The 23,744-nt window shown below is 33.8% G+C and overlaps 2 protein-coding genes and 1 pseudogene across 3 annotated transcripts; all 3 read right to left on the bottom strand.

Annotated features, from left to right (window-relative positions):
• Positions 1–4,637: 4,637 nt before the first annotated feature.
• LOC145600825 (inosine-5'-monophosphate dehydrogenase 2-like) lies at positions 4,638–8,037 on the bottom strand. The gene is made up of 5 exons (XM_081656689.1): positions 7,899–8,037; positions 6,412–7,421; positions 5,528–5,707; positions 5,029–5,286; positions 4,638–4,908 (listed from the first exon to the last, which is right to left on the bottom strand). Exons 2-5 carry the CDS (start codon positions 7,417–7,419, stop codon positions 4,837–4,839), a joined length of 1,518 nt encoding a protein of 505 aa, XP_081512815.1. The 5' UTR covers positions 7,420–7,421; positions 7,899–8,037; the 3' UTR covers positions 4,638–4,836.
• An 8,015-nt stretch (positions 8,038–16,052) lies between these two features.
• On the bottom strand, positions 16,053–19,700 carry LOC145587677 (putative inactive dual specificity protein phosphatase-like At4g18593). 2 transcript variants are annotated; one of them, XM_081644391.1, is made up of 4 exons: positions 19,040–19,700; positions 18,078–18,217; positions 16,537–16,802; positions 16,053–16,421 (listed from the first exon to the last, which is right to left on the bottom strand). In XM_081644391.1, exons 3-4 carry the CDS (start codon positions 16,769–16,771, stop codon positions 16,267–16,269), a joined length of 390 nt encoding a protein of 129 aa, XP_081500517.1. In that variant the 5' UTR covers positions 16,772–16,802; positions 18,078–18,217; positions 19,040–19,700; the 3' UTR covers positions 16,053–16,266. The 2 variants fall into 2 exon arrangements, with proteins under 2 accessions (XP_081500517.1, XP_081500513.1); XM_081644387.1 differs by lacking the exon at positions 18,078–18,217 and having other exon boundaries at positions 19,040–19,698.
• Positions 19,701–21,035: 1,335 nt separating this feature from the next.
• LOC145587667 (pentatricopeptide repeat-containing protein At1g71490 pseudogene) lies at positions 21,036–23,314 on the bottom strand (annotated as a pseudogene).
• Positions 23,315–23,744: the final 430 nt, after the last annotated feature.

Raw genomic sequence — 23,744 nt, 5'->3', positions numbered from 1 at the left:
AATAAATAACACTTAGAAAAACAGAGGTGAGTTGAGGACGAGGACAAGGTCATTCAACACATAGGTGATATTAAGTCTAAAGTACAAGTCTTATAACTAATTAATCTATCATAATATGATATATGTCATAAATCTAAGTTTTTTTTTTTTTTTTTTTTTTTTTTTTTTTTTGAAGGAAATCTAAGCTATTAAGTACACGTCCTATATAACTCGTTAATCAAATACTTTGTAATTGCCAAACAAGTCCATAGATTAGATTTCCTTATTATTTTTTTTTTGAAGGAAATACTTTGTAATTGCCAAACAAGAAACTTAAATTATAATCCATGAAATAGTGGTATCAGATTTCCTTAGATTTTCCTTAATTCTTACTCCGTAGAAGATAAAATAGTCCATGAAATAGTAATATAGGAAATTAAACAAGAAACTTAAATTATAATCTCAATCCCTCAAAACATGACTAATTAACATGACTAAAATCCATTGTTAAACCAACCTCAAAACATAACCTATCCAAATTCCTAAACAAATATGCATAAACCAAGAAACAACCTTAAACAAACACACCTATCATATCATATGAAATTAAACCCAACAATTAACATAAAAATAAACCCAACAAAACCCATCTTATTATTATTATTATTATTATGAGTTGCACCACTTTTCTTGTCAGTGTCTGGTGCAGCTGTATCATCACCAGATTGTTGATCATCACCAGGAGCAGGTGGACTTTCCACGTCCAACACCTTGATAATCATCTTCTGCCCTCTCTGGCAGTGTCCGGCCACGCCGCTCAAGAAGTAGAACAACCCCGGCCTGTCTAACACGAAGGTGGTGTCGCCGGTGTTGGCGAAGAATAGAGGCTGAGATGATCCACATTTGCTGTACTCAGCATCTGATACCACCATCACTGAGTCTTTCTTGTACTTGAAGTCTGCCAATATACACAAATTGGTTACTAATGTGCTTAATTATGTGTATGTGTGTACACTCTATATTTAAAGCAAAAGGGTTTTATAATATTACCTCCGTTAAATATTAATTGCAAATTTGAAATATTTTATATTTGACAAATACAGAGTAATATTTAAAACTATGATAACACAAATAACAATTAATTACACCATTTTATTATATGAAGTAATTAGGATATAATACAAATAAAATGCAATAATAATTCCTACAAATTTTTTAAGACTGGTTTTCTTATGTACTAATTTTAGATCAAACATTATTGATGGTCCGTCAAAATTAATTAGTAAAAAAATCTTGCTAACGAACGCCCCCGGGGCATTGGATAGGGCGTTGAAAGTACTTAAAATGGTATTGATTTGAAAAAACATGACAAAATCACACGTCGATCAGCGTAATTTGAAAATTTATTCTACGAGTGACAGAAATATAAAAATAACGCTACATAGTATGTTTTACCTAAAACATGTATCATTAATTTTTTGAGAAAAAATATATCATTAATTCGTTACTCACTATTTTCCTCGAAAAAAAAAAAAAAAAAACATTACTCACTTGTCATACGAACTACTATCAAACTAAAACTTACGGTACTCATAAGAAATTTTGCTACAATATTTCATTTTTTACAGTAAGATTTATCTTGTTAAATTTTCAGGCATAAAAATGACTTAAATCAATAATAACATGATAACTCTACATAATCAAGATAAAAACAAGCAGTTAATTCCACTACTTTTGATATTGAATCAAAGTACTCGTACTATTTTTACCACTAACATTAGCACACAAAAATTAGCAAGTCATACTATAAATATGAAATGAGAAATACCAAGGAAAATTTTACATATACATTTCGTTACATCCATTCAAATCTAGTTGTCACATTAAAAGTTGAAATTACACTAATACACGACAATTAAAATAGAACGATACTTACGTAGAGTGTCATTGACCTTGAACCGATTCTTTTGAGCCCAATCATTGTAAACTTGAGGGCGTTTCAAAGGAGGAACTTCCCATCCTTTGGTTAAACTTTCACCAACTTCAAATTCAGTACAAACTCCATAAAATATTAAAAGGGAGAAAATGCATAGAAAAATTAGAGAGAATTTGGTAGAATTTCCCATTTTCTTAATTAGGTTTTTTTTTTTAGTTGAAAATTGACTGTGTATGAAAGGGGTAACGTTGAGGTATATATGAAAGAGTTTGAAGAGTTTGTTGGAGATTATTAGGAGAAAATTATGGGTTATGCAGTTAACCGACTCACTAAACATGCATGATTATCATTGACTAAGTATTCACTTAAACGGTTATTATTTTACCTTCATTTTGAATTTGGTTTTTGAATTAATTATGTGTAGAAATTTCAGTGAATATTCTAGTTTGCATGAAGTTGGCAATTAAAGTGAGTATTTTTAGGTCAAATTTTTGCATTTGCACATGTGTCAGTTAAATTGTAAATAGTATATATGTAGTTATGCATAGTGTTTTAGACTTTTAGCCAAGTAAATTAAAGTGTAAATAATTTAGTGTGAATGAAATTAAAAATATATACGTAGTATATAATTTAGTTTTTTTTTTTTCTTTTTTTTTGCACAATTTATGTATTAATTTTGACTTGATTTTATACAAACATGTACATGTTATAACTCTTATGAAGACAATGTAGTACGATGTTGTATTAATTAAATTGTATATTTCATAATATTTTTTGTTAAATTTATAATTCTCATTACTAATACGCAATTACATATTGTAATGGTCATATAATCATATATCTATAGTACTATATAAAGAGAAAGGCTTTTTGGGTGATAAATTTGGCTTTTCCCAAAATGCCCTTCTCAATCTTTAAAATTACCTCAAAAATGCACAACTGCTTTTGTTAAAAAAAAAAAAAAAAAAAAAAAAAAAAAAAAAAAAAAAAAAGGCATAACTGCTCTTTTACGTGAAACATGGAGTTAATCACTTAACTGTAATGGATGAACAAAATTGACGAAAAAAAAAAATCATTAAGCATATCATTGTTAACTGGCTAACTGCTAATATATATGCATGTTTATCCTAATACAAGTAGTAAAAAAATATAATGGACTATGTCATTTCTCACTAACTACTAAGCATTTGACGATTTTTTTTTTCCTCTGAACAAATCTCCAATACTCAAAATCTGTAACACCATAATTGCTCTTTAATTATACTTGCCTCATTAACCTTTCACAAAAAAATTTGATTAACCCCAAAAATTTATTATTTCGTCTAATAATAAACAATTAAAGTCGATTGTCATATTTCAAGAAACTATCTTTTATTTAAAAACCATCTTTTATTTCAAGTATTCATCTATTTCGGATTCACAGATTCTATAGTTTTAGTGTATGTAAAAAATAAATTTATCTGTCATTGATTCACAGATTCTATAGTTTGTTTGATGATAAAAAAAAAAAAAAAACAACGTGATTGCATGATATTAGTTTTTGTGATTATAATTAAGATCATGTTTTTTATTTTTATGTAAACCAGTACAAATTTTTTATTTTTTATTGCAAAATATCAAATTCATCTTCTCCTTTCCATTATTTGAACCCCGTTTCAAATGCCTAAATAATCAAATTGTATGATATTCAACCTATCATAAATGATAAAGGAAAATATAGGCGAAAATGGTTCTTCGTGAAATGGTATGTATAAATAATTTTCTATTCTCACTTTATACTACACAAGCTAAGAGGCACACGCTACGCGTATACAGTAAAAAGAAAATTATATTGTACACGCGTAGCGTGTACCTCTTAGCTTGTCTTACTAAATGTAGCAGTCGATCAAATCTTTGCATCAAATTTTTTTTTATAAAAAAAGTACTCGTATATTTAAAGGTAAAATTTAATTGAATACTTTCACTCAAGAAAGTGATACATTATATTATTTCAAAACCGTTCAAATAAAACAAGCAAGTCGATTAATTAAACTAGAGCGTATCCGTGCTTTTTCTTTTTCAATCGTATATATCAATTCATTTTTTTTGAAGCAAAGAGAGCGGGAGCATATATCAATTTATTACTATGATGACATTTTTTGAAGCAAAGAGAGCGGAAGTTACTGAATCTATTTAATGGAAGTTATAGAATAGGAAGTTATAATGAAATTGATAGTTTTTTTTTAAAAAAAAAAATTCTTTAAAAAAAAATTTCAAAGAAAAGTAGAGTTAACATAAATTCAGGATTAATAGATTGGAGTGAGTAGTTTATTTGTCCATTATTAAGTGTTCAAAGATCAAGCATTATTGGTAGTACCACACTCCTTTTCTATCCCTCCATTACCAAAAGTGTTCTAAATCTCAGCTACATTAGCTTTCTAAACAGAAGCTTAGCTAGCAGCTTATGCAACTGCAAGCCTTTCCACCTTTGAACTTGCTGATGAATTCTTTGCTGCTTTGCTAAGTTGCTGCCTGACTCCGCAGTCCTCCCAGGCTCCCACCTATGTCACACATAGAAGGAACGAAACCCCCCCGGAGAAAGCTCACTCTTTGTCCTACGTAGTATTGAATTAGCTACATTTGGCAGGTGATATGCAAATTGAGGGATCCAAATTTGATCCGAGAAAGTTCATGCCATATTATCCCAGCTCTCTGAGACTCTGTGTCCCGGACAAAAAGCATACACAAGGAAAGATCATAGCATCACAAATTAAAGCTCGGTTTTGGTTATGGAAAAACAAAGAGCAAGGTAGTTTAACTTGTTTGGTTAAGAGGAGTAGAAACAAAGAGCAAGATAAAGCATACAATTTGATCAGTAAGTCAAAGCTCGGTTGTGTATAGTTATACACTGCACCCCTAGGCATATGTCAGCATAATTCTGTTTAAAATGCCTTCTTCTCATAAGACACTAGGCCATGGACTCCTCCTTCAACTTGTGCTGCACCAGTTCGAGCCTATAATCGGACCATTCAAACAATTCAGATCACATGAGCATAAAGAAGTTTTAGAGCACCTCTCTCAAGTATTAAAGACTACTACACGAAAGATTACTGGTAAATCAAATGAAGCCATACCTCCAGTCTTAATACTTCTGATCTCAATAGATCATGGGCTGACTGAAGTGAGGAGGCACCAAGATCCTGGAAACCTTGTTTAACTGCATGCATTGCATATGGAACGAACTTTAGAACAGAACCCTTGTCTGCAACAGCTCCAACAACACCTTGCGCAATTTTAAGCTTAGACTTGTCCCCAAGATATCGCTGATCACTTCCTTTTGTCATTGCTTCCAAAGAGCCCATTCCTCGATATTTTTTTAGACGACGACCATCCTAACACAAAATCTCATCTCCAATTAATCAGGTATGAAATACTAGTTTTCTTGACTTTAACTAGAGGGAATACTGTACTCCAAGTCTCCAGCTACAATTAATCAATCATAGACAGGAATTCACTGACAATACATGAAATGCCTAGAGACTAGAGTAAAGAAATCAATGTTTCAGAATATTATGTTAACTAACTACTAATTATGACTATATGAGGGATCATAAAGTATCCAGCAGCACATACCTGAACTACATAAGCACCAGGAGCCTCATTGCTACCAGCAAGATAGCTTCCCATCATCACAGTAGAAGCCCCAAGAACCAGGGCTTTAACAATGTGTCCGGAGTTTGATATGCCCCCATCAGCAATGACAGGTACACCACTTTGTGAAGCAATAGATGAAACTTTGTATACAGCAGTAGCCTAGTATCCAAAGAATATTTTGTCAGCAATATAGTTAGCTAATCACCAAAAGTACAAAATAAAGGAAAGGAGAATCAAGCGAAGCAACATTAAGAATCTCAAGACTCAAAATCATGAAAGCACAAATTAGAGCTTAGACGACAGAGGAACTTAACACAAAATGAAAAATCATGTAGCATTATAATTAGACAACAGAGTGTTGATTTAAACAACCGTCTCCTGAGGTTAATCTTCATTTCTACCTTAAGTGAAAATATGAAACAAGTAACAATGGCAAAATTTTAGCCATGATAATCTATTCATCTCTAATACGAGTACATTTATTGATAATTACCACTTTCTCTATAATGTTACATCCCTTCATACACAGAAAAGTCATGCCTATATCCCTCCCTGATCAATAAGGATTCAAATTAAATGAATGCAATAAGAATATACAACAACAATAATAACAAAGCCTTAGTTCCAAAATGATTTGGGGTTGGCTAGCATGAATCGTCATAAGGAACTGTCCACAAAAAATGAAAGAATGCAATTAGAAAAAATGTAACATTATGATAACTGAAGCTGCTATAACATTTACTTGTATAAATTTGAGATTTGACATTCCATACATATCTAATCATTAACAAGTATAGTAAACATAAGTTTTCAAATAACAGAGGCATTCAAAAAAGCTAATTTAGAGAGGACTGAAGAGTTACCTGCCCTCTACCCACAGCACAGACCTCCTGAGTGGTACAAATTGACCCAGATCCCATACCAACTCTCAGCCCATCAACTCCGGCTTGAATCAAGTTTTGAGCTTGGTATTTAGTCACTACATTCCCTCCAATGACATCCAATTCTGGGTATGTCCTCTTTATATATTTAATCATATCCAACTGATAAATAGAATTTCCTTGAGAACTATCCAACACCACTGCATCTACACCGCCCTTGACCAAATATTCCAACCTCTCTTTATCCGAGTCTCTGGTCCCTATTGCAGCTCCCACCAAGAAATCCCCATTAGGTGTTAATGATGGCAAACCTCTCTTTGGATATTCTTGAAACCTCTCAATATCCTTCAATGTGATCAAATCGACAACTTCCCCATCACTATCTCTCACAGTTGGTACCAATTTAACCCCTTTCTCTCCCAAAAACCCAGCAATTTGGTCCAACTGATAGCTACTTGGCACAGAAATGTCCAATTTCGACATATAATCACAAACCCTACCATCCTTATTCTTCAAGTATAACCAAGCAGACTTCAGTACATACCCCAAACCCCTTGAATTCCTGCTCCCCGTCTCAGTAACCAAAATCACACTCGCGTAACCAAAATCACCCTCTGACTCAATCACATCCGAGGGAGACTTAACCTCAAAATCCGAAACAAAAGGAATACGATGGGACTTGGCAGACTGAAGGAGAGCAAATTGCTCAGAGGGGGTATTGTTGGAATGTAAGATACCAATCCCACCAAGGGACGCCATAGCTACTGCCATGTAAGACTCGGTGACAGTGTCCATAGGAGAGGAGACACAAGGGATAGATAGAGAAATGTTTTTGGTAAGCTTGGTTTGAAGCTGAACTGAATCCGTTGCAAAATCAATATAATGAGGGAGAAAGATAACATCATCATAGGTATATGAATACCCCTGATTAAAAAGGTTCTCTGCTGAGAAACCATCTTCAATTATTAGGTTTTGGGGTGTTCCTTCCATAGCTTCAAAATCAGAAATCAATGGTTCAGGGTTTTAAGGGAGGTGTAAACAATCAACAAGAACTGGAACAAATCAGTAAACAACTAAAAAAACAAAAAAGTATACCCAGATTCTACCCTTAATTCAGATTTTCAAGCAAATTTGTTGTTACAATTCATAAAAACATAAATCAACAAAAACCCAGATGAAAAATCAAACACCCAATAATCTATTAGTGAGAATTAACACTCCTATCAATTAAAAATTATCACCCACTAAGCAGAAATTGGAATTAGCAGTAGTATAAAGAATAGAATAAATTGATTTCATTCATTTAATGTTTGTAGTTTCATTCGTATTAATCAATAAACTTATAACTAATTGACAGTAAACTTGCTTTGAGTAGTATGGTTTGATAATTCGAAAGGCAGCCATTTTGTTAAATTAAAAATAAGTTATTGAGACTGAAAAAAGAAGCAGATAATGATAAAAACATATACCGAATAAATGGCCGGAGTTTGAAGAAGTCGCCGCCGATTTTATACTGTGGTTTGTAAATTCCGGCGACTGCTTGTGGCACGATGATACGCCTCTGCTTACCACAGTACCTTTTTGTTCTTTTTAAAAAGTGAACTTTCCTGAGATACCCCTTGGGAAAATTTTCAAATTACCCTTGTATTTCTTGGAATGTCTAAAATACCCCTTAAGATTGTACTCCGTAATTTATTTTTGGCTTGGATTACATTAAGGGGGCGTTTGGTTCACAGAGTGGTATGGGTAGGGATGTCAATGGGGCGGGGCGGGGCGGGGCGGATGTTGGCCTTCCCATCCCCATCCCCACCTAATATTTTCATCCCCATCCCCATCCCCGCGGCGGGTCCAATTTTCATCCCCATCCCCGCCCCACCGGGTACAACTCCAAAACCATCCCCGCCCCACCCCCACTTGGATATCCATCCCCACCTAATCCCCACCAAAGACCCGCCTAATCCCCACCCAAGATCCACCTAATATCCGTATCTCAAATACACAATCTTACATAATTAATACGAATTATAAAATAAAACATTCTATACACATTTTGTGTTATAATATAAGTGTCGTACAAAGTATTATAATTAATATTGTATTTCATGTAATTATTTTATAAATAATAGAATAAAAGTATGTAATTTTGCTTTAAAAGATACATAGATGTGGGTATGAGGTGGGGATGGGGCGGGTACGAAGTGGGGCGGGTGGGGCGGGGCGGGGATGGGGCGGGTACAACTTAAAATCCACCCCCGCCCCATCACCCATGGCGGGTATGATTTTTATCCCCATCCCCGCCCCACCACCCGCCAAACCGAGACCCATCCCCGCCCCAATGGGGCGGGGATGGGGCAGGTCTCCTACTTGACCCGCCCCACTGACATCCCTAGGTATGGGGTTGGAATCAGGAATGGGGTTAAGGTGGTATCGGGTTGGAACTTGATACTTAATACCATGTGTTTGGTTTAATTCTGGAATGAAATATCTCACTATTTTCTCCTTTTATTTGATACCTAAGGGAATGGAATGAGTCAAACCCACCTCCCCCCCAAGGTTTCTAAACCCCATACCTTATGGGTTTGAAATTCATATTTTTGACAACCAAACATATGGTATGGGTTTTAGTCATTCTAAACCCATACCTCATACCTATATTTCGTGAACCAAACGCCCCCTAATAATTCCTCCCGTTTTATTTATTTATTTTTATTTTTAAAGCAGCACAAGAGCGAGTGATGAGAATCGATCTCAATATCTTTTGAAATCAGGAGGGGAGGTTTAACCGACTCGACTAAACTTGACACAAATGGAGGGAGGTTTTGCGGGTGACGGGGTGGAAAAGGTATAAAAAGTGTACTCGCCACGAGTGATTGAGCGGATAATAGGGTGAGCAAAAATTTCGGGTATTCGGAATTGGAACTGAAATTAATTAGGAACTTGTGCATGCGGAATCAGAATTGGACCCGGTGATTATATTTCGTAAATTACAATTCCGGGTAATAAATGAAGGAGCCGATTATTGCATGAGTAAGTCACACTATCACATGCACTCCATCTAACAACCACTCATGCTTTTTTCCCTCCTTGTTTTTTAAAATTCACAACAAACCCTAGCAATATAACATTTTACTCAATTCAACTTACTTCCCCACCTAATACTATATGCCGATCAAATCAAACCAACCCCTTGCTTATTAGTTATTTTTTTAACACAAAAACGAAAATTAGATTAATTAAAAGGCCATAGCCAATTCTTTATATATAAAAAAAAAGGTCATAGCCAAGCTAAGTGTTGGAAGTTCTTGAGTGAAATACAAAGAAAGGTGAGAGGAAATAAAAGAGATAGTCCTAGTTTGATAATTTACCAAAGCTTTATGTCGTTTATTCTTTGGAGTAGTTTTGTACTACTTGTTTGAGAAGCGGTAAGTGGGTTATGGACATCTTATATATCTCCTAATACCCATTATTATTGACGGTTTATTGTTATTAGAATATTGTATCTATTACAATATTCATGGTCTATTCATTTGAATTAAGTTATTGACAATGTCTTTAATATGAGAATTATGCTCATCAATGACGGTTGTTATGGCTCCTTAATTATCCCATTAAAAAGGAGTAACTCCTCTTAATTGTTGCAGCCTTTTCCCTTTGATGTTGTTGCCACTTTCTTCACCTATTGCTATATATTTTCCATTCCCAAGTTCAAATTGATATATACAAAATCAGAAATATTCTCTTTGATCTTCTCTTTAAAAATACTCCTTTGGTTTTTGGGCAAGTATTCTGAGTTCCAGTCGGGTTTGTGAGTGCACACAAATTCCGGCGCCGTGCTTATCCTGGAGGGCGACCGCTTGATGTCTACTGCACCGGGGTAGCGCGGAATCGTCTTTTAGGTCAGTGGTTCACCACGACGCGGCAATTGTCAATTTGGTCTACACAACATTGAGATAAGTATCTTCCGTTTAACTGCTTATTTTCTAACACTAAGTTCATAATTACCCCCCAAGTCCCCCGTCAAAAACAAAACAAAAAACAAACCCCCAAGTCCCCAACAAATATAGCAATAATAAGCTGGGTTTGTAGTCTTTGTACCAAAAACAAGCCAAATAGCAGGTTTGTATATATCGTTTATGAAAATGAGACTAGAGCATGTATGGGACACAAGATACTACCAAAGTCAAATTAATTAAATGTGATTATAATTTCCATCCTTAAATAAACTAATTCATGTGAATACGACTGATTAATTTACCATACTGTAAAACAATTATAAGGAAAAAAAAAAAACTACTTCGTAATAGAATCATAGCTCAAAATAATATTATTCTCCATAAGCACATATGAGATCCAAAGATATTGTGATACATACACTAAAGTAGTAAACTATACCATCCTCCCATTATCCCGTACATGACAGAATTTTATGACCTTGAATAATTTCATCCTATTGTCTAGATACTCATGCTCCAACCCAACCATGCGAGCACGAGAGACACGCCTTGTTTCCAAATCAAAAGCATAAAAAAAGCCATGTGTATTCAGCCAGTATAAAAAATATAAAAGCCCCCTAGTTTGAAAAACCCTAACCCAAATGTTTGAACTTCATTGAATCTTGAAGCAATAAATCCTCCCTTAGTTAACACATTACTTTCTTTGTTTTTTTTAATTGCAATTTGAGTTGAAAATAGGGCTATAAACAATCCGAGTCGAGCTGAGTTTTAGTCTGTTCGAACAAAGCTTGATAAGAAAATTTGGTGTTCGAGCTATTCCGAGCTGCTTGAACGAGCTTTCAAAAATCTTGTTCAAGCATGACTCGTTAAGGATTTGGCATGTTTGAGCTTTGTTCACGAACGTGCTCATTTGTATTTCGAGTTTAAGGTCGAACTTGAACGAGCTTTATTCAATAAAGGAGTCCAATATATATATCATTAAACTTTTAAATTTTAATGCATCTACTTAATTTTATATGAGAAGTTTTCATTCTTTCTATAGTAAAAAGATAATCCAAAAGTTTTCATGCCTATATAAGATGCAATAATTTGCAAACTTTTCAAATATATACGTGTAAAAGATACATAAATATACTAAAGTAGTTTTAATATAATAGAGATTTTTTGAGCTTGAGCAAGCTTTGACCGAGTTATTATCAAACGTGAACAAACTTATAAATATGCACAAATGAGTTGTTCACGAGCATTTTCGAGTCGAACATGGTGTTGTTCGAGCTTTGTGCATTTATTTGACTAGGTTAAGATTTTTGTTCAAGCTTATTTGCTACTTAATAAACGAGTTTTGACCGAGTTTGTTCACGAGTAGTTTATGAACGAATCAGCTCATTTACACCCCTAGTTTGGAACAAGATTTAAGAAAAAGGGTAAAAGATGGATAATGTAAAAAATGCCCATGTGAAAAAAAAATGAGAGAGAAAAGGTGGTGGGTAATAATGATTGTTATCATATGTGAATGAACAAGGGTAATAGAGAATTTTGTGTGTGAACACAACTAAAAAATGAAAAAACATACAATGTAGGGAAAAAAAAACATACCATGTAGGGAAATTGTGCAATTAATATACAACTTTCCAAAAAGAAAAATAGTAAAATTAAATAAACGGAGGAAGTATATATTTTTTAAAATTTCGTTTCACTTAAGCTAATTTTCTAATAAATCCTAACTTTGTTCAAAATTTTGATTTTTTTGAATTATCAGCTTTATTTATAAAAAACAAAGTAAGTCAAGCTTTCGAGAGCCAACACAAAGGAGTCCAATAAAATGGCTTGGGACTAAGGGTCTGTTCACATTTACTTAATTTCAATTTAGTTCAGCTCCAATCAGTTCAGTTCAGTTCAGCTCCAATTAATTCAGTTTAGTTCAACTCCAGTCAGTTCAGCTTTTAATTTCCCTCTCTCATAAAATATTCATTTCAGTTCAGTTCAGCTCCAATCAGTTCAGTTCAGCTCCATTCAGTTAAATTTCAGCTCATTTCAGTAAATGTAAATGGGCCCTAAACAATTCTTCAGCTCGTTTTTACAATCAAGCCAATATTAAAGCAATAACACCATAAACAACTATAAGATATTTTTGGTTGGTGCCTACAACATAACAAATATATATCATATAATGAACAGACATATTAAGTTTCCCATATTTTCGTTAATCTATATGACATACACATAATTTATTTTTTTTCTTGAAGGTTTTTTTTTTTTTTTTTTTTTTTTTTTTTTTTTTTTTTTTTGAAGGCATGGCATACATACACATAAATCATTGACCCATATCTCAATTAATAAAGAATCAATACTAGAAAAGAAAGAATCATAATTTTGATATATTTCCTTCTTTAATTCAAACAAATACGGAGTAAAAGTTAATTTAATATGCCTTCTATAGTAGAAAATAAAAAGTGATTTTCATATCTTTTAGTATAAAAGGGTGTCCCCTTTAACAATCCAACACATTTTCTAATCAAAAAGATTAATAAGAAATCAAGAAAATATTAGCAAGCTATATAATAAGAGTACAAGTGAAATATGGAGATGAAGAAGGTTGTTAGTTTTCTAATGTTGATGGTAATTTTGGTGGTTGTAACTAAAACTCAACTCGCCTCGGCTGTTCGACAATATCCCATTAGCCCCTTACCCTCAAACAACCTCTTCCAAGCGCTAACTCCGAATGTTGATGTTGGCCTTCAGTGCATAGGTGCTGGCCAAATATGCGGAGATATGAGAAATTTTTGTTGTCAAGGTTATTTTTGCAAACTAATTACTGAAGCTACCGGCATATGTACTTCGCTACAAACGTTACCCCCTATACCACCCCCTAGTTAAGTAAGACATGTTACGTTAACATAGAATGTTAGAATAAATATATTTCCTTTTTAATGGTTACATAAAAGGGGGATGATTAGTATTATTGCTATTCTTAGCTTGTTACTATGATTAATATTATACGAGTACTACTTTATTTTTTTAGTTTTTTTATCTTTATATTACTCCTTCCGTTTCATAATGTTAGTCCCATATGGAATCAATCACATAAAAAAAAAAAAAAAACAAATATATTTGGAATCTAACATTAAAGTACAACAGATTTCATAATTAGTTTACCTTATTTAACTTTTTTTTTTTTCATTAGGAAAATACAAGTCATAATTGCATAATTTAAGGTAAAAGTTTTCTTACCTAGAGTCAAGTCATCAATACACAATCAATTAATTACAAAAAAAATCAAGTTTAAATGAAATATATTTAATATGGGTAGATGTTTTTGAAACGTCCAAAATAGTATATGAGACTAACATTATGAAACGGAGGGAGTATTTTATTTTTCAATTTCAAAGGAAACAATATATTTTCAGGAAATATTTGTTTAGACAAAGGCGAGAATCGAGGGAAAAGAGAGGTACAATTGATAATGGGGTCCATAGTAATGTCATTTAGTGGGATTTGGGAAAAGAGGTTGGAGTTTTTATGTTTTTAAGTCGTTGGTAATATAAAATTAAAAAAACATGAGGTGACAATTACTAAAATGTGAACAATAATTGGTGATATTTTTCAAATTTTCCTTATATTTATTATCATAATCCTTTAACATTTGGAAAGGTTAATAACATAATTATACAAATAAATGCCCAATTAATCATGTGTTACATTCTCCTAACCTTTTCTAAACTTAACTTATTAACCTTCATTAGACCTCTCCGATAAAAACTTAGGGTCTTTTTACATGTACTGAACTGATTGAAACTGAACTGAATAGAGGTGAAATGAATATTTTATGAGAGAAAGAAATTAGGAGCTGAATTGAACTGAAATTAAGCTGAAGTGAATTGCTCCTTAATTAGACCCAATTAACCTTGATTAAACCTAAGACCCTATTCACTTCACCCTAAAAAAAATAATATTAAGTAAAAAAAAATTTAGATCAGTAAAAATAAGTTCAGTTCAGTTCAATAAAAATAAATTCATTTTAGTAAAAATAATTTCATTTCTGTAAAATTCAGTTATCTTAAAGAAGAAGTATAATAAAAAAATCAGTAAAAATAATGTCAATTCAGCAAAATTAATTCCAGTTCAGTAAAATCAATTTAAGTTCGGTAAAATTAATTTAAGTTCAGTAAAAATAATTTAAGTTCAACTAATATAATTTTGTTTCATTAAAAATAATTACAATTCAAAAAAAATAAAGTGAAGTAAAAGAGGCCTAATTAACCTTAATTTTTATTTATTTATTTATTTTTTAAATAGAACAACACAAAATAAAACCCAAATCCTCAACTTCATGAATCTCAACTCTCAAGAAATAAAGGCCCATTTTACACTTACAATTAGGAGTACAATTTTTTAGTAACTTATCAAAGAAAATGAAAAAATAAAAGAAGATTACATTAAGATTGAAAAATTGCACTATTACAGTTTATACCCATCAAATTTGAAGCTACAGTTGAGCCGCAAACGCTGAGTACTAAAGAATCCAATCTTATTCATTACAATGGCGGTCAGAAAATCATCTATCATCGAATAAGCTAACAAATATAGAGCAGAGTTGATTACCCTCAGCATAGCCATCCATTTGGTCATCACATTTTTAATTAATTTCTCTCTCTTCCACCTCATTAATGCCCAGCTCCCATACCCACTTATGCCCATGCCCTCCCATTGGTTGCCCTCTAATTTTGTGGTTATTGATTTCCTCTTTCTTACCTTACCTTTTTTTTTTTTTTTTTTTTTTTTTTTTTTTTTGAGAAGTCCAGATTTCCTCTTTCTTACTTTTACTCTACCCCACCATAACTATATGAATTAAATAATTAATAATAAATGATTACATTATTTAATCAACATTAATTAAACGTAGTTAATAATTATTCATTATTAATGTAAATTGTGATCTATTAATCGTTAACTAAGTAAAAAAAATGATAAAATGATACGATAACATATTATTTGACAATACGATAATAAATCTTAAAAATACACCAATACATAGAACATTTCTTTAAAAAAAAATTTAGCATGATATTTAAATAAAGATAGCTAAAATTGGAATAATACATTACTATCGATTATTATGCCTATTATTACCCCCAAACTTGAGCCACAAATGTTCCACTAAATCCGATTTTAGGGCTCTATGCATATCTTCATCACGATCACGAGCTCTATTAGACATGTAATTATCCAAACTTGCAATTCGATTTTTACTATTTTAATATTGAAAGGGTTCATTATTATTTCTGCTGCTTGAAGATGGAGGTGATGCTTGATCATATTCAGTCGGATCATAATATGTTGTATATGTATCTCGTTCATCCTCAACGATCATGTTGTTCATAATAATGCAAGATATCATAATTTTTCCCAACATTGATGCATCACGAGCAAAAGCGGGATTTCTTATTATTGCAAAGAGAGCCTGTAATACCCCAAAAGCACGCTCAACGTCCTTTCGCATACTTTCTTGTTTCTTGGCAAAAAGACCCTCTTTTTTTTTTTTTTTTTTTGACAAAAGACTCCTAAAAGTCATGACACAAATGGTTTCCATTTGGAGTTACCATAGGCACCATCTCAATATGTTGTCGTAGTCATCACGTAGAAAACGAGCACGACTAATAGGAAGCAGAGTCGCAAAAATTTGAATCTTATGAAGTATTAAGTACAATAAGATTAATAAAAATACGAGAAACATTAGTGGTAGCATTTACATCATATCAACAGAGCGCATCACTGAAAGCCTACACATATATACGAAGCATATCCAATAGGCACATCAAAGATGCTTCAAAGCAATTATGTTCAACTAAATCAAAGAATCAACTACATAGCTTATGAACACAACTCATATTCGGCATTCATCAATTCGGCTTTTCAGAATCTGAAAAGCAGGATTAACCCAAGCACCACAGCTACATTGCATGCCAGCCCAGTTGAAAGAACCTAATCGAGACTTGCACCCCATGCAATAGAGCTTCTCCCAAACATATCCTTCTTGAACTGGTGTAAAAGTAAATTACCAAATTTAGCATCTTCAAAAGTTGGATTCATGATTACTGTATTGAAAATAATAATAATAAAGACAAAACCTAAGCCAATACTCTTACTGTCTTACCTGTTTGCATCCACTTCAAAGGCTCGACAAATATGGCAGAGCATTCAGGCAACGAATTGGACTCACCCTTCTTCTTTCTCCATCCAAAGCTTTCCTCTCCCTTACCTTGCTCATGTGAAACTATACTCTCTTGTGAAGCAACAATTTGACGGCATTTCTTACAGCGATAAATTAGCTTAGTTTCCTCATCAAGATGTACTTCGGAGCTAATGTCAGAGATTACGGCTTCTGTCATTATATGAAAGCAGGTGATGCTTTTTAACAACCTAACAAGTTAGGAAAGAAGACAGATTTGTTGAGAAAGATATACGAAGAAGTCAAAACAGCAGCTGTTCCACAACATTAGCAAAATTCAAGCCATATTCAGGAACATGTAAGATGCAACATCAGCTAACAAACAATAAACACTCAATCAATACAGAAATATGTGCATCTGTTATTCGCTTAAATAGTGTTTAAGATAAGTAAGAAAATTTCAGCAGCTTCACTTGTTACTCATCATAGCATTCATGTCATCTTGCTTTAGTGGTCTTAAAGATGATTAGTCCCGAAGAGAGAACTGAATTATACAAATGGGAAGAGGGGTAGGAAGGAAGTAGCAAGGAATATTGCAATCAATCAAAATATATGCAGAAGATAATTATCAGGGGTAAAAAATCTAGAAAAGCACAAAGACTATAAAAGTTCTCACGCAAAGTTCTGAAACATAATATGCAAACTAAAGACTGCAGAATCTTCTTAGTCAATAGGCCATTTTGATCTTTTCAACAATATCCATTATATACAATCAAATACAAAGAACGAAACAAGATAAATCCAAAAGCTTAATACGTAGTATATACTGAGGACTATATTATTTGGCCTAATGTAAATCTCAGAATCTGAAGATGCTATAGTTAAAATCCTTCCAAGATTATTTCCCCCAAATTATTAAAACCATATCAAATGGAAAAATATGCCTAATACTGCCTCTAAATTAGTTTCAGAGCAACAACAATGATCTCATTCCAGCCAAGCAAAGTTCTGCAACAAACTCTCGTTTTACACATATTAAAACATATTACTCCGTAATGTGTTTTAGTATGTCCAAATTCAAAATTCTACCGATGTACTCTATTAAACACATTATTATAGTTGTGGGTATGTCATTATCATCTCAATAATCGATCATATGCCACATTTAGAATCAATTGTGATGTTGGCGAAACTTGAGGTTACATCCACTTGGAACTTGGGAAGGCATTTTTGTTTATCAGTCTCTATTATCAAATATTGAAAACCTATATTTCCCACTCTACCATATATTATTCTGATGATGGTAATCCAAAATCAGAAAAGCTATGTGTTAGCTTCAACATTCATATTGTTGTGTCAATTTTATAATAACAATTAACAATCCAATCACTACATGAATTATGTTCTAAAAATAAAATCAAAGCCTATGACACAAGACAGAGCATGAGAATAAACGTATTTCTTTGTTGTACCTGCATGAGCAAAACTGCAGAAACAAGTTAACTGGAAAATGAGAGGGTACCCACCTGTTCTATGGATCGCGTAAATTCTTATCAACAGATTTGACTGTAGATTCAAGTTTTGAAGCTCAAGTTCGACACACTGAATGGTTAATGAATTGAAACCTCAAGAAACACGTTGGTTGTTTAAAATTCGTAAACAATCACTGAGAGATAGACAAGGATATGAATTACTTGTTTAATCCTTCAAAACAGAATGAATGAATAGCCCTATAAAATTAATGATATTTCCTATTTTTAGAGGAGTCATTGAGTCAAGCATCATTCTTAATCAGAGGATATATTAAAAAAAAAAAAAACGGGGCGGCGGGGGGGGGGGGGGGGGGGGGGGGGGGGGGGGGGGGGAAGGCTTTACTCCAAAACTCAAACTCCAATAATAGTACAAGAAACAAGTTGCAAAGAAGTCTTTATTCTTGTTTAAGCAGCAAATATCCAACTTTCATTTAATACCTTGACTCAAACACACAAGAACCGAAAATAAACATCAGTGTTTAAATCGAATAAAAATCAATATCAATGTGTATAATTAATTAATTTGGGTTAAAAGGTCTTCACCAAGAAACAAACTAAATCCAATTAAAACTATCACAATTGTTCTTCAAACCGATTATAAAACCTAACAGAAAAATGAAACGACGAAATTAAAATTAAATAGCAGCAATTGAAGACAAACAAAAATAGTGAGAGTAAAAAATACCCAAAAACATTATATAATACCCAGAAAATACAAATATGACAATCAAACTACATGTTAAGGAAAACCCAAGTAGGATTTTGAACAAAAATTATAACTTGACGATTAAAAAGGTCGAAAATATTACGAATTCCGAACAAAAATCTAATGAATTCATGATCAAATAACAAAAGGCATATGTCGGAAAATAGGAATTCATATATAAGTATACACACATGAGTTGTACAAGATTGGCACACAAAAAAATTGATGAAAGCAAAAGAGAAAAGAGTACCTTAGAAGATGATGTTACTCCTGTCAGTGTATTGTGTGCAACAAGATGGTGAAGTTATTCGATGGTGCTCAAACTGCCCAAGTGCCGGAGAGGGTTCCTTCCTTTGGGCAATTAGGTGTAATTGAATAAACCAAATAAAACAACGGAAATAATCAAAGGTAACACTTATTTATCTGGGGGTAATTTTAGCCAATTTAAAGTGGGAAAATTTACTTGTCACAAACAAAAAAAAAAAAAATGGAAAAATTTAAGTTTAAAGTACGATAAATTTAATAAGGATAGCATGATTACCTTTGCAGACACACTAGATTTGATTTTTTACTGTTTTTAAATTAGCATCTTTATTCGGTTTACAAAAATACGTTGGTAACACTTAGTTATGTCAAGATAATTTTGATCATTGGAAAAATTGTCACCATTAATCTCAACTTTGCCTCGTTCGCCAATAATAATCCCTACTTTTGATTTTTTATCATCATTCCCAACTTTATACCTATTAATTTTGATTGCACCCAGCCGGTCATCCAACCTAATATTACAGGTTACAAGACACGTGTCAACCTATAATTGGCTTAAAATTAAAAAAAAAAAAAACCCAAAAACCACCCATGCCCAGCAGCTGCCACCGCACCCAGCCCCCACCCCCTATCTCGGAAAACACCACACCCCCACCCTATCAGAAAATCGGCCCAATCTCCGAAAACCCCTCCCCCGTTGCCGGAAAACGGTGCCCAGTCTTCCCCCTCACTCGAAACCCACCCCTTCCCTTCCCCCACCCCACCCCCAAAAATCCCCTTCCCCTCCCTCGAATTTCACCCATTTCCCCTAACCATCGGCGACAACCAGCCATGAAATCGGCCACAAACGGCCGAAATTGGCCGGTTTAGGGTTGAAATCAACCATTTAGCTCCAACATCGACCGATTTCAGCCATTTGTGGCCAATTTTTGTGGTTGATTTTGGGGAGGGGGTTGCTTTGTGGCCAATTGAGGATAAAAAAGACCAAATAATTAGCTAGGCGTGGCACTCAAATTTTAGTAGAAAGGAATGACGACTAATTTGTTCACACGATGCTCAGAATAGATAATTACAGGGAGAGGAGGTCGTAGGCAGTGGCGCATAAATGAAAGGTCAGGTAAGGACAGAGTAATAATTGGACAATAATTTTTCCAAGGAAGGATGGTTGCCAGGAAATGAGAAGGGGGTTGGGGGACTGGGGAGGAGAGATGTGAATTCCATGAGGGAAGACTAAATTTTTTAGAAACATAATATAGGGAGCTAATAATAATGTGCCATGTGGCCAACTAACTTGCTTAACCAGTTTAAGTCACCAGATCATTTTGAGAAGACACTGCTATAAATTAACATAGCTTAAGCATCAATATATACATGGCAAAAAATAGGAAGATGATGATTTTTTGATTAATAAACTGAATTAGAGCACTTTTGTATGATTAGTCCACTTCCTAAAGGTGGATTCTCTCCTAATTTAGCTATCTAAAGCTAACCCAAACATCCAACAATATTCAACATATTGATCTCTTCCCTAATCTTCTCTTATTTATAGCATTTCATTGCAGACCCTGACTATTGTTGAATAACACAAATAAGGATTAATTTTTGTAGTCCGACTATAGTTGAGATAGCTATTAATTATTCCTAGAACAAATCTTTCAAGGGTAGAATGACAAAACATCAACTGGGGAAAGCTAGGCAATTCGCCAACCTGTCAAAGAATGAAGTATTGCAATCCATCTCTGATGCAACTTCTATTAAATTTCTTCTGTGCGACTACAAAATATCATTGTGAACCAGGTTATAAAACATACTGAAGCTCGTATAAATTGTCTATAACAAAAGTCAAAGCACAAAGGATGGGATTATGGGATACATTAAGTTAAAATTGTCTCATACGCAGAGTAATGATCAAAAGCACCAGATAGCTCCATCAATATCGCAACTGATTGGTAAATTTTGGCACTAGTACTACTTCCACCTTACTCCTCAAAACCCTCATAATATATAACAAACACATCAAAATATCCAGCATCTTTCATATTCTCAGTTAATCCTTTCAGTATGGGATATATCTCATGTGATAGTTCCATGGATGAATCCCCTACCAAGAAAGGTTCGAAACCACTTCCTAAATCAACCCAAGCACAACCTGGGGACTTAAGCAACCCTAAGTCCCTCATATATGTTCGAACTCTTGCCAGTTTGTCCCAACAACTAGCAGCAGTGTACATATTAGCAATTAACACATAGAACCCTGGATTTCTGGGCCTCAATGCCAACTATTTCTCAGCTACCCACTCTCCTAAATCTATATTCCGATGGATTTGACATGCCCCGATTAGAGTAGCCCACATATCAGCACTTGGTTCAAAAGGCATTGTTTTAATGATCTCTTCTGCTTTCTTAAGCAACCCAGCCCTACCAAAAAGATCCACCATGCATGCATAGTGTTCCAAACAGGGTCTTATGCCATACACACTCTACATTTTTTCAAACAACAACTGACCCTGAATCACAAGACCAGAGTGGATACATGCTGACAAAATTGCAACCAAACTAATAAGATCAGGTTTGATTCCAGAACTATTTGTCTCTTCAAATAGTTTCAATGCAACTTCTCCCTAACCTAGAATACCATAGCCAGTTATTATATAAGTATATGTAACAATATCTTTCCTAGTCAAAATATTAACACTGTTTGAGCCTTTGAAACCCTTGATGTTCTTGCATACATATCCACTAGGGCATTCCATAATAGCAAATACTCACTGAAATCTTAACGCTTGATGATGAAGCAGTGGAGTTCTTTTCCATGTTGCAGGTTAGCTTCTCGAGCACACAAGGGAAGAATGCTGGCTATAGTAACATAATTTGGTCTAAAGCCACAAAGCAACATTTCCCTAAAGAGAAAGGAGGCTTCTTCATATTTTCCATAATGTGCATAACCTGAGATTATCGAATTCCAAGAAATTATATCCTTTTCTTCAATCTGTTGGAATATAATATGTGAATGTCTGTGATCTTGACACCAGGCATACATGGTAATTAATGCATTCTGAACATTTAGAAAATTAGCACAGCCACCACGGATAATAAAAGCATGCATCTCTTTCCCTGTTTTTATAGATCTCATGTGAGAGCAAGCGCTCAAGCCACTGACCATTGAAACAACATCCAACATAACAGCACAAGTTCTCATTTGATAAACCAAATCAAGTGCTCTATCATAGTTTCCGGTTCGCAAACACCCACCAATAATGGTGTTCCATGTTATAATGTTTAATTCAACATTCTCAAGCCGCATCTTCTCAAACAGCACAAATGCCTCTTCCCACATACCCTTGCATATCTAGATATCATAGAACTCCATGAATATCCATCCTTATTGGGCAAGTTATCGAACAAGACACGAGCAACGCCAACTTCGCCACATTTACCATACATGGAGATCAATGCATTTCGAACACAAATTGACTCCCCATAATTGCTGACCAAAATGGAGCTATGGACTTCCTTACCAAAACCAAGATCTAATTGTTCACCACATGCCTTTAGCACAGATGGATAAGTAAATTCATCCGGTCTGATCCCAAAATTCAACATTTGTCTGTAAGTACACAGAGCTTTATTTGAGAGTCCATTTCTTACATATGCAAATATAAGGATATTCCAAACCAAAGATCCAAAACACTAGATTCTTCAGCTATCAAATGTGCCTCAGGCAATAGATTAAAAGTTGAGTATAAAGTGACAAGCTTAGGAAGTAATAGACTATGTTGATCAAGACCCAAACATATGATCTGGGAATGGAGCAGCCTACCCTGTTGAAGTGACTTGTGTTTTGAACAAGCTATAAATAGGGAATATATTGGCTCTAAGATTTGATCATGTGCAGCAGAAGCAGTGAAATGAAGTTGGATCAAAGAGAAGGCTCTAAATGCTTTACCGAGATCACCATGACTAATGCATTCCTTTAGAGATATGAGAAAAGGATGAAACATCAATCTTTCCATAGTTTCAAATGTTTTTTATGCTCTTCCAATATCAGCAATTAATTTATTGCACCCAGTATGTTTGATATTTTGTTTCCACTTAACGTTCCAAGGTAAAAAGGGCTCAATCCAGAATATAAACAACTCTCTAGGAGACAACCATGAAGGAGAATGTGGCATGCACAAGGAAGAACATTATTTCTAGCAATTGGTGAAATGTACTCCTCATACTAAAAATCTTTGTAGTTGACCCGTCAAAAGTAAACTAACTTTTACCTGCAAACATATTAGCGAAGTTAGACTGACAATATATGAGAAAAATGGCATGATGGAAGAGCAAACATTGACATAACAGTATTTAACTCCTGTCATGAACAAATAAGTATCTCTGTTAGTGCTAGTACCAATCTAACTCATGCCCATTTCTAGGTATCTATGAAACAAAATTACTGGTAAATTAGTAATAATTGGACAATTATTTCACACCACCATTTGAGGGTGTGATGCATCACACAAAGACTGTTTATTGTTTTGATAACCCTAAAGGTTGAAGAAAATCTTGGTATTTTCCTTAACATAAACTCTAAATCTTGCTTAATTTTTGTTTAAACTTGTCTAAGTCTTGCTAGTAGCAGCTTTAGCTACAATCAACTATTGGAAAATCCATGTGCTATGATTCGAATATTCAATGCTAAG

This window comes from Chenopodium album, chromosome 2, assembly GCF_948465745.1.
Source record: "Chenopodium album chromosome 2, dcCheAlbu1.1, whole genome shotgun sequence".
Taxonomy (NCBI): Eukaryota; Viridiplantae; Streptophyta; class Magnoliopsida; order Caryophyllales; family Amaranthaceae; genus Chenopodium; species Chenopodium album.
The sequence above is the reverse complement of the archived record's forward strand: the minus strand, read 5'-3'. Positions and strand labels throughout refer to the sequence as shown.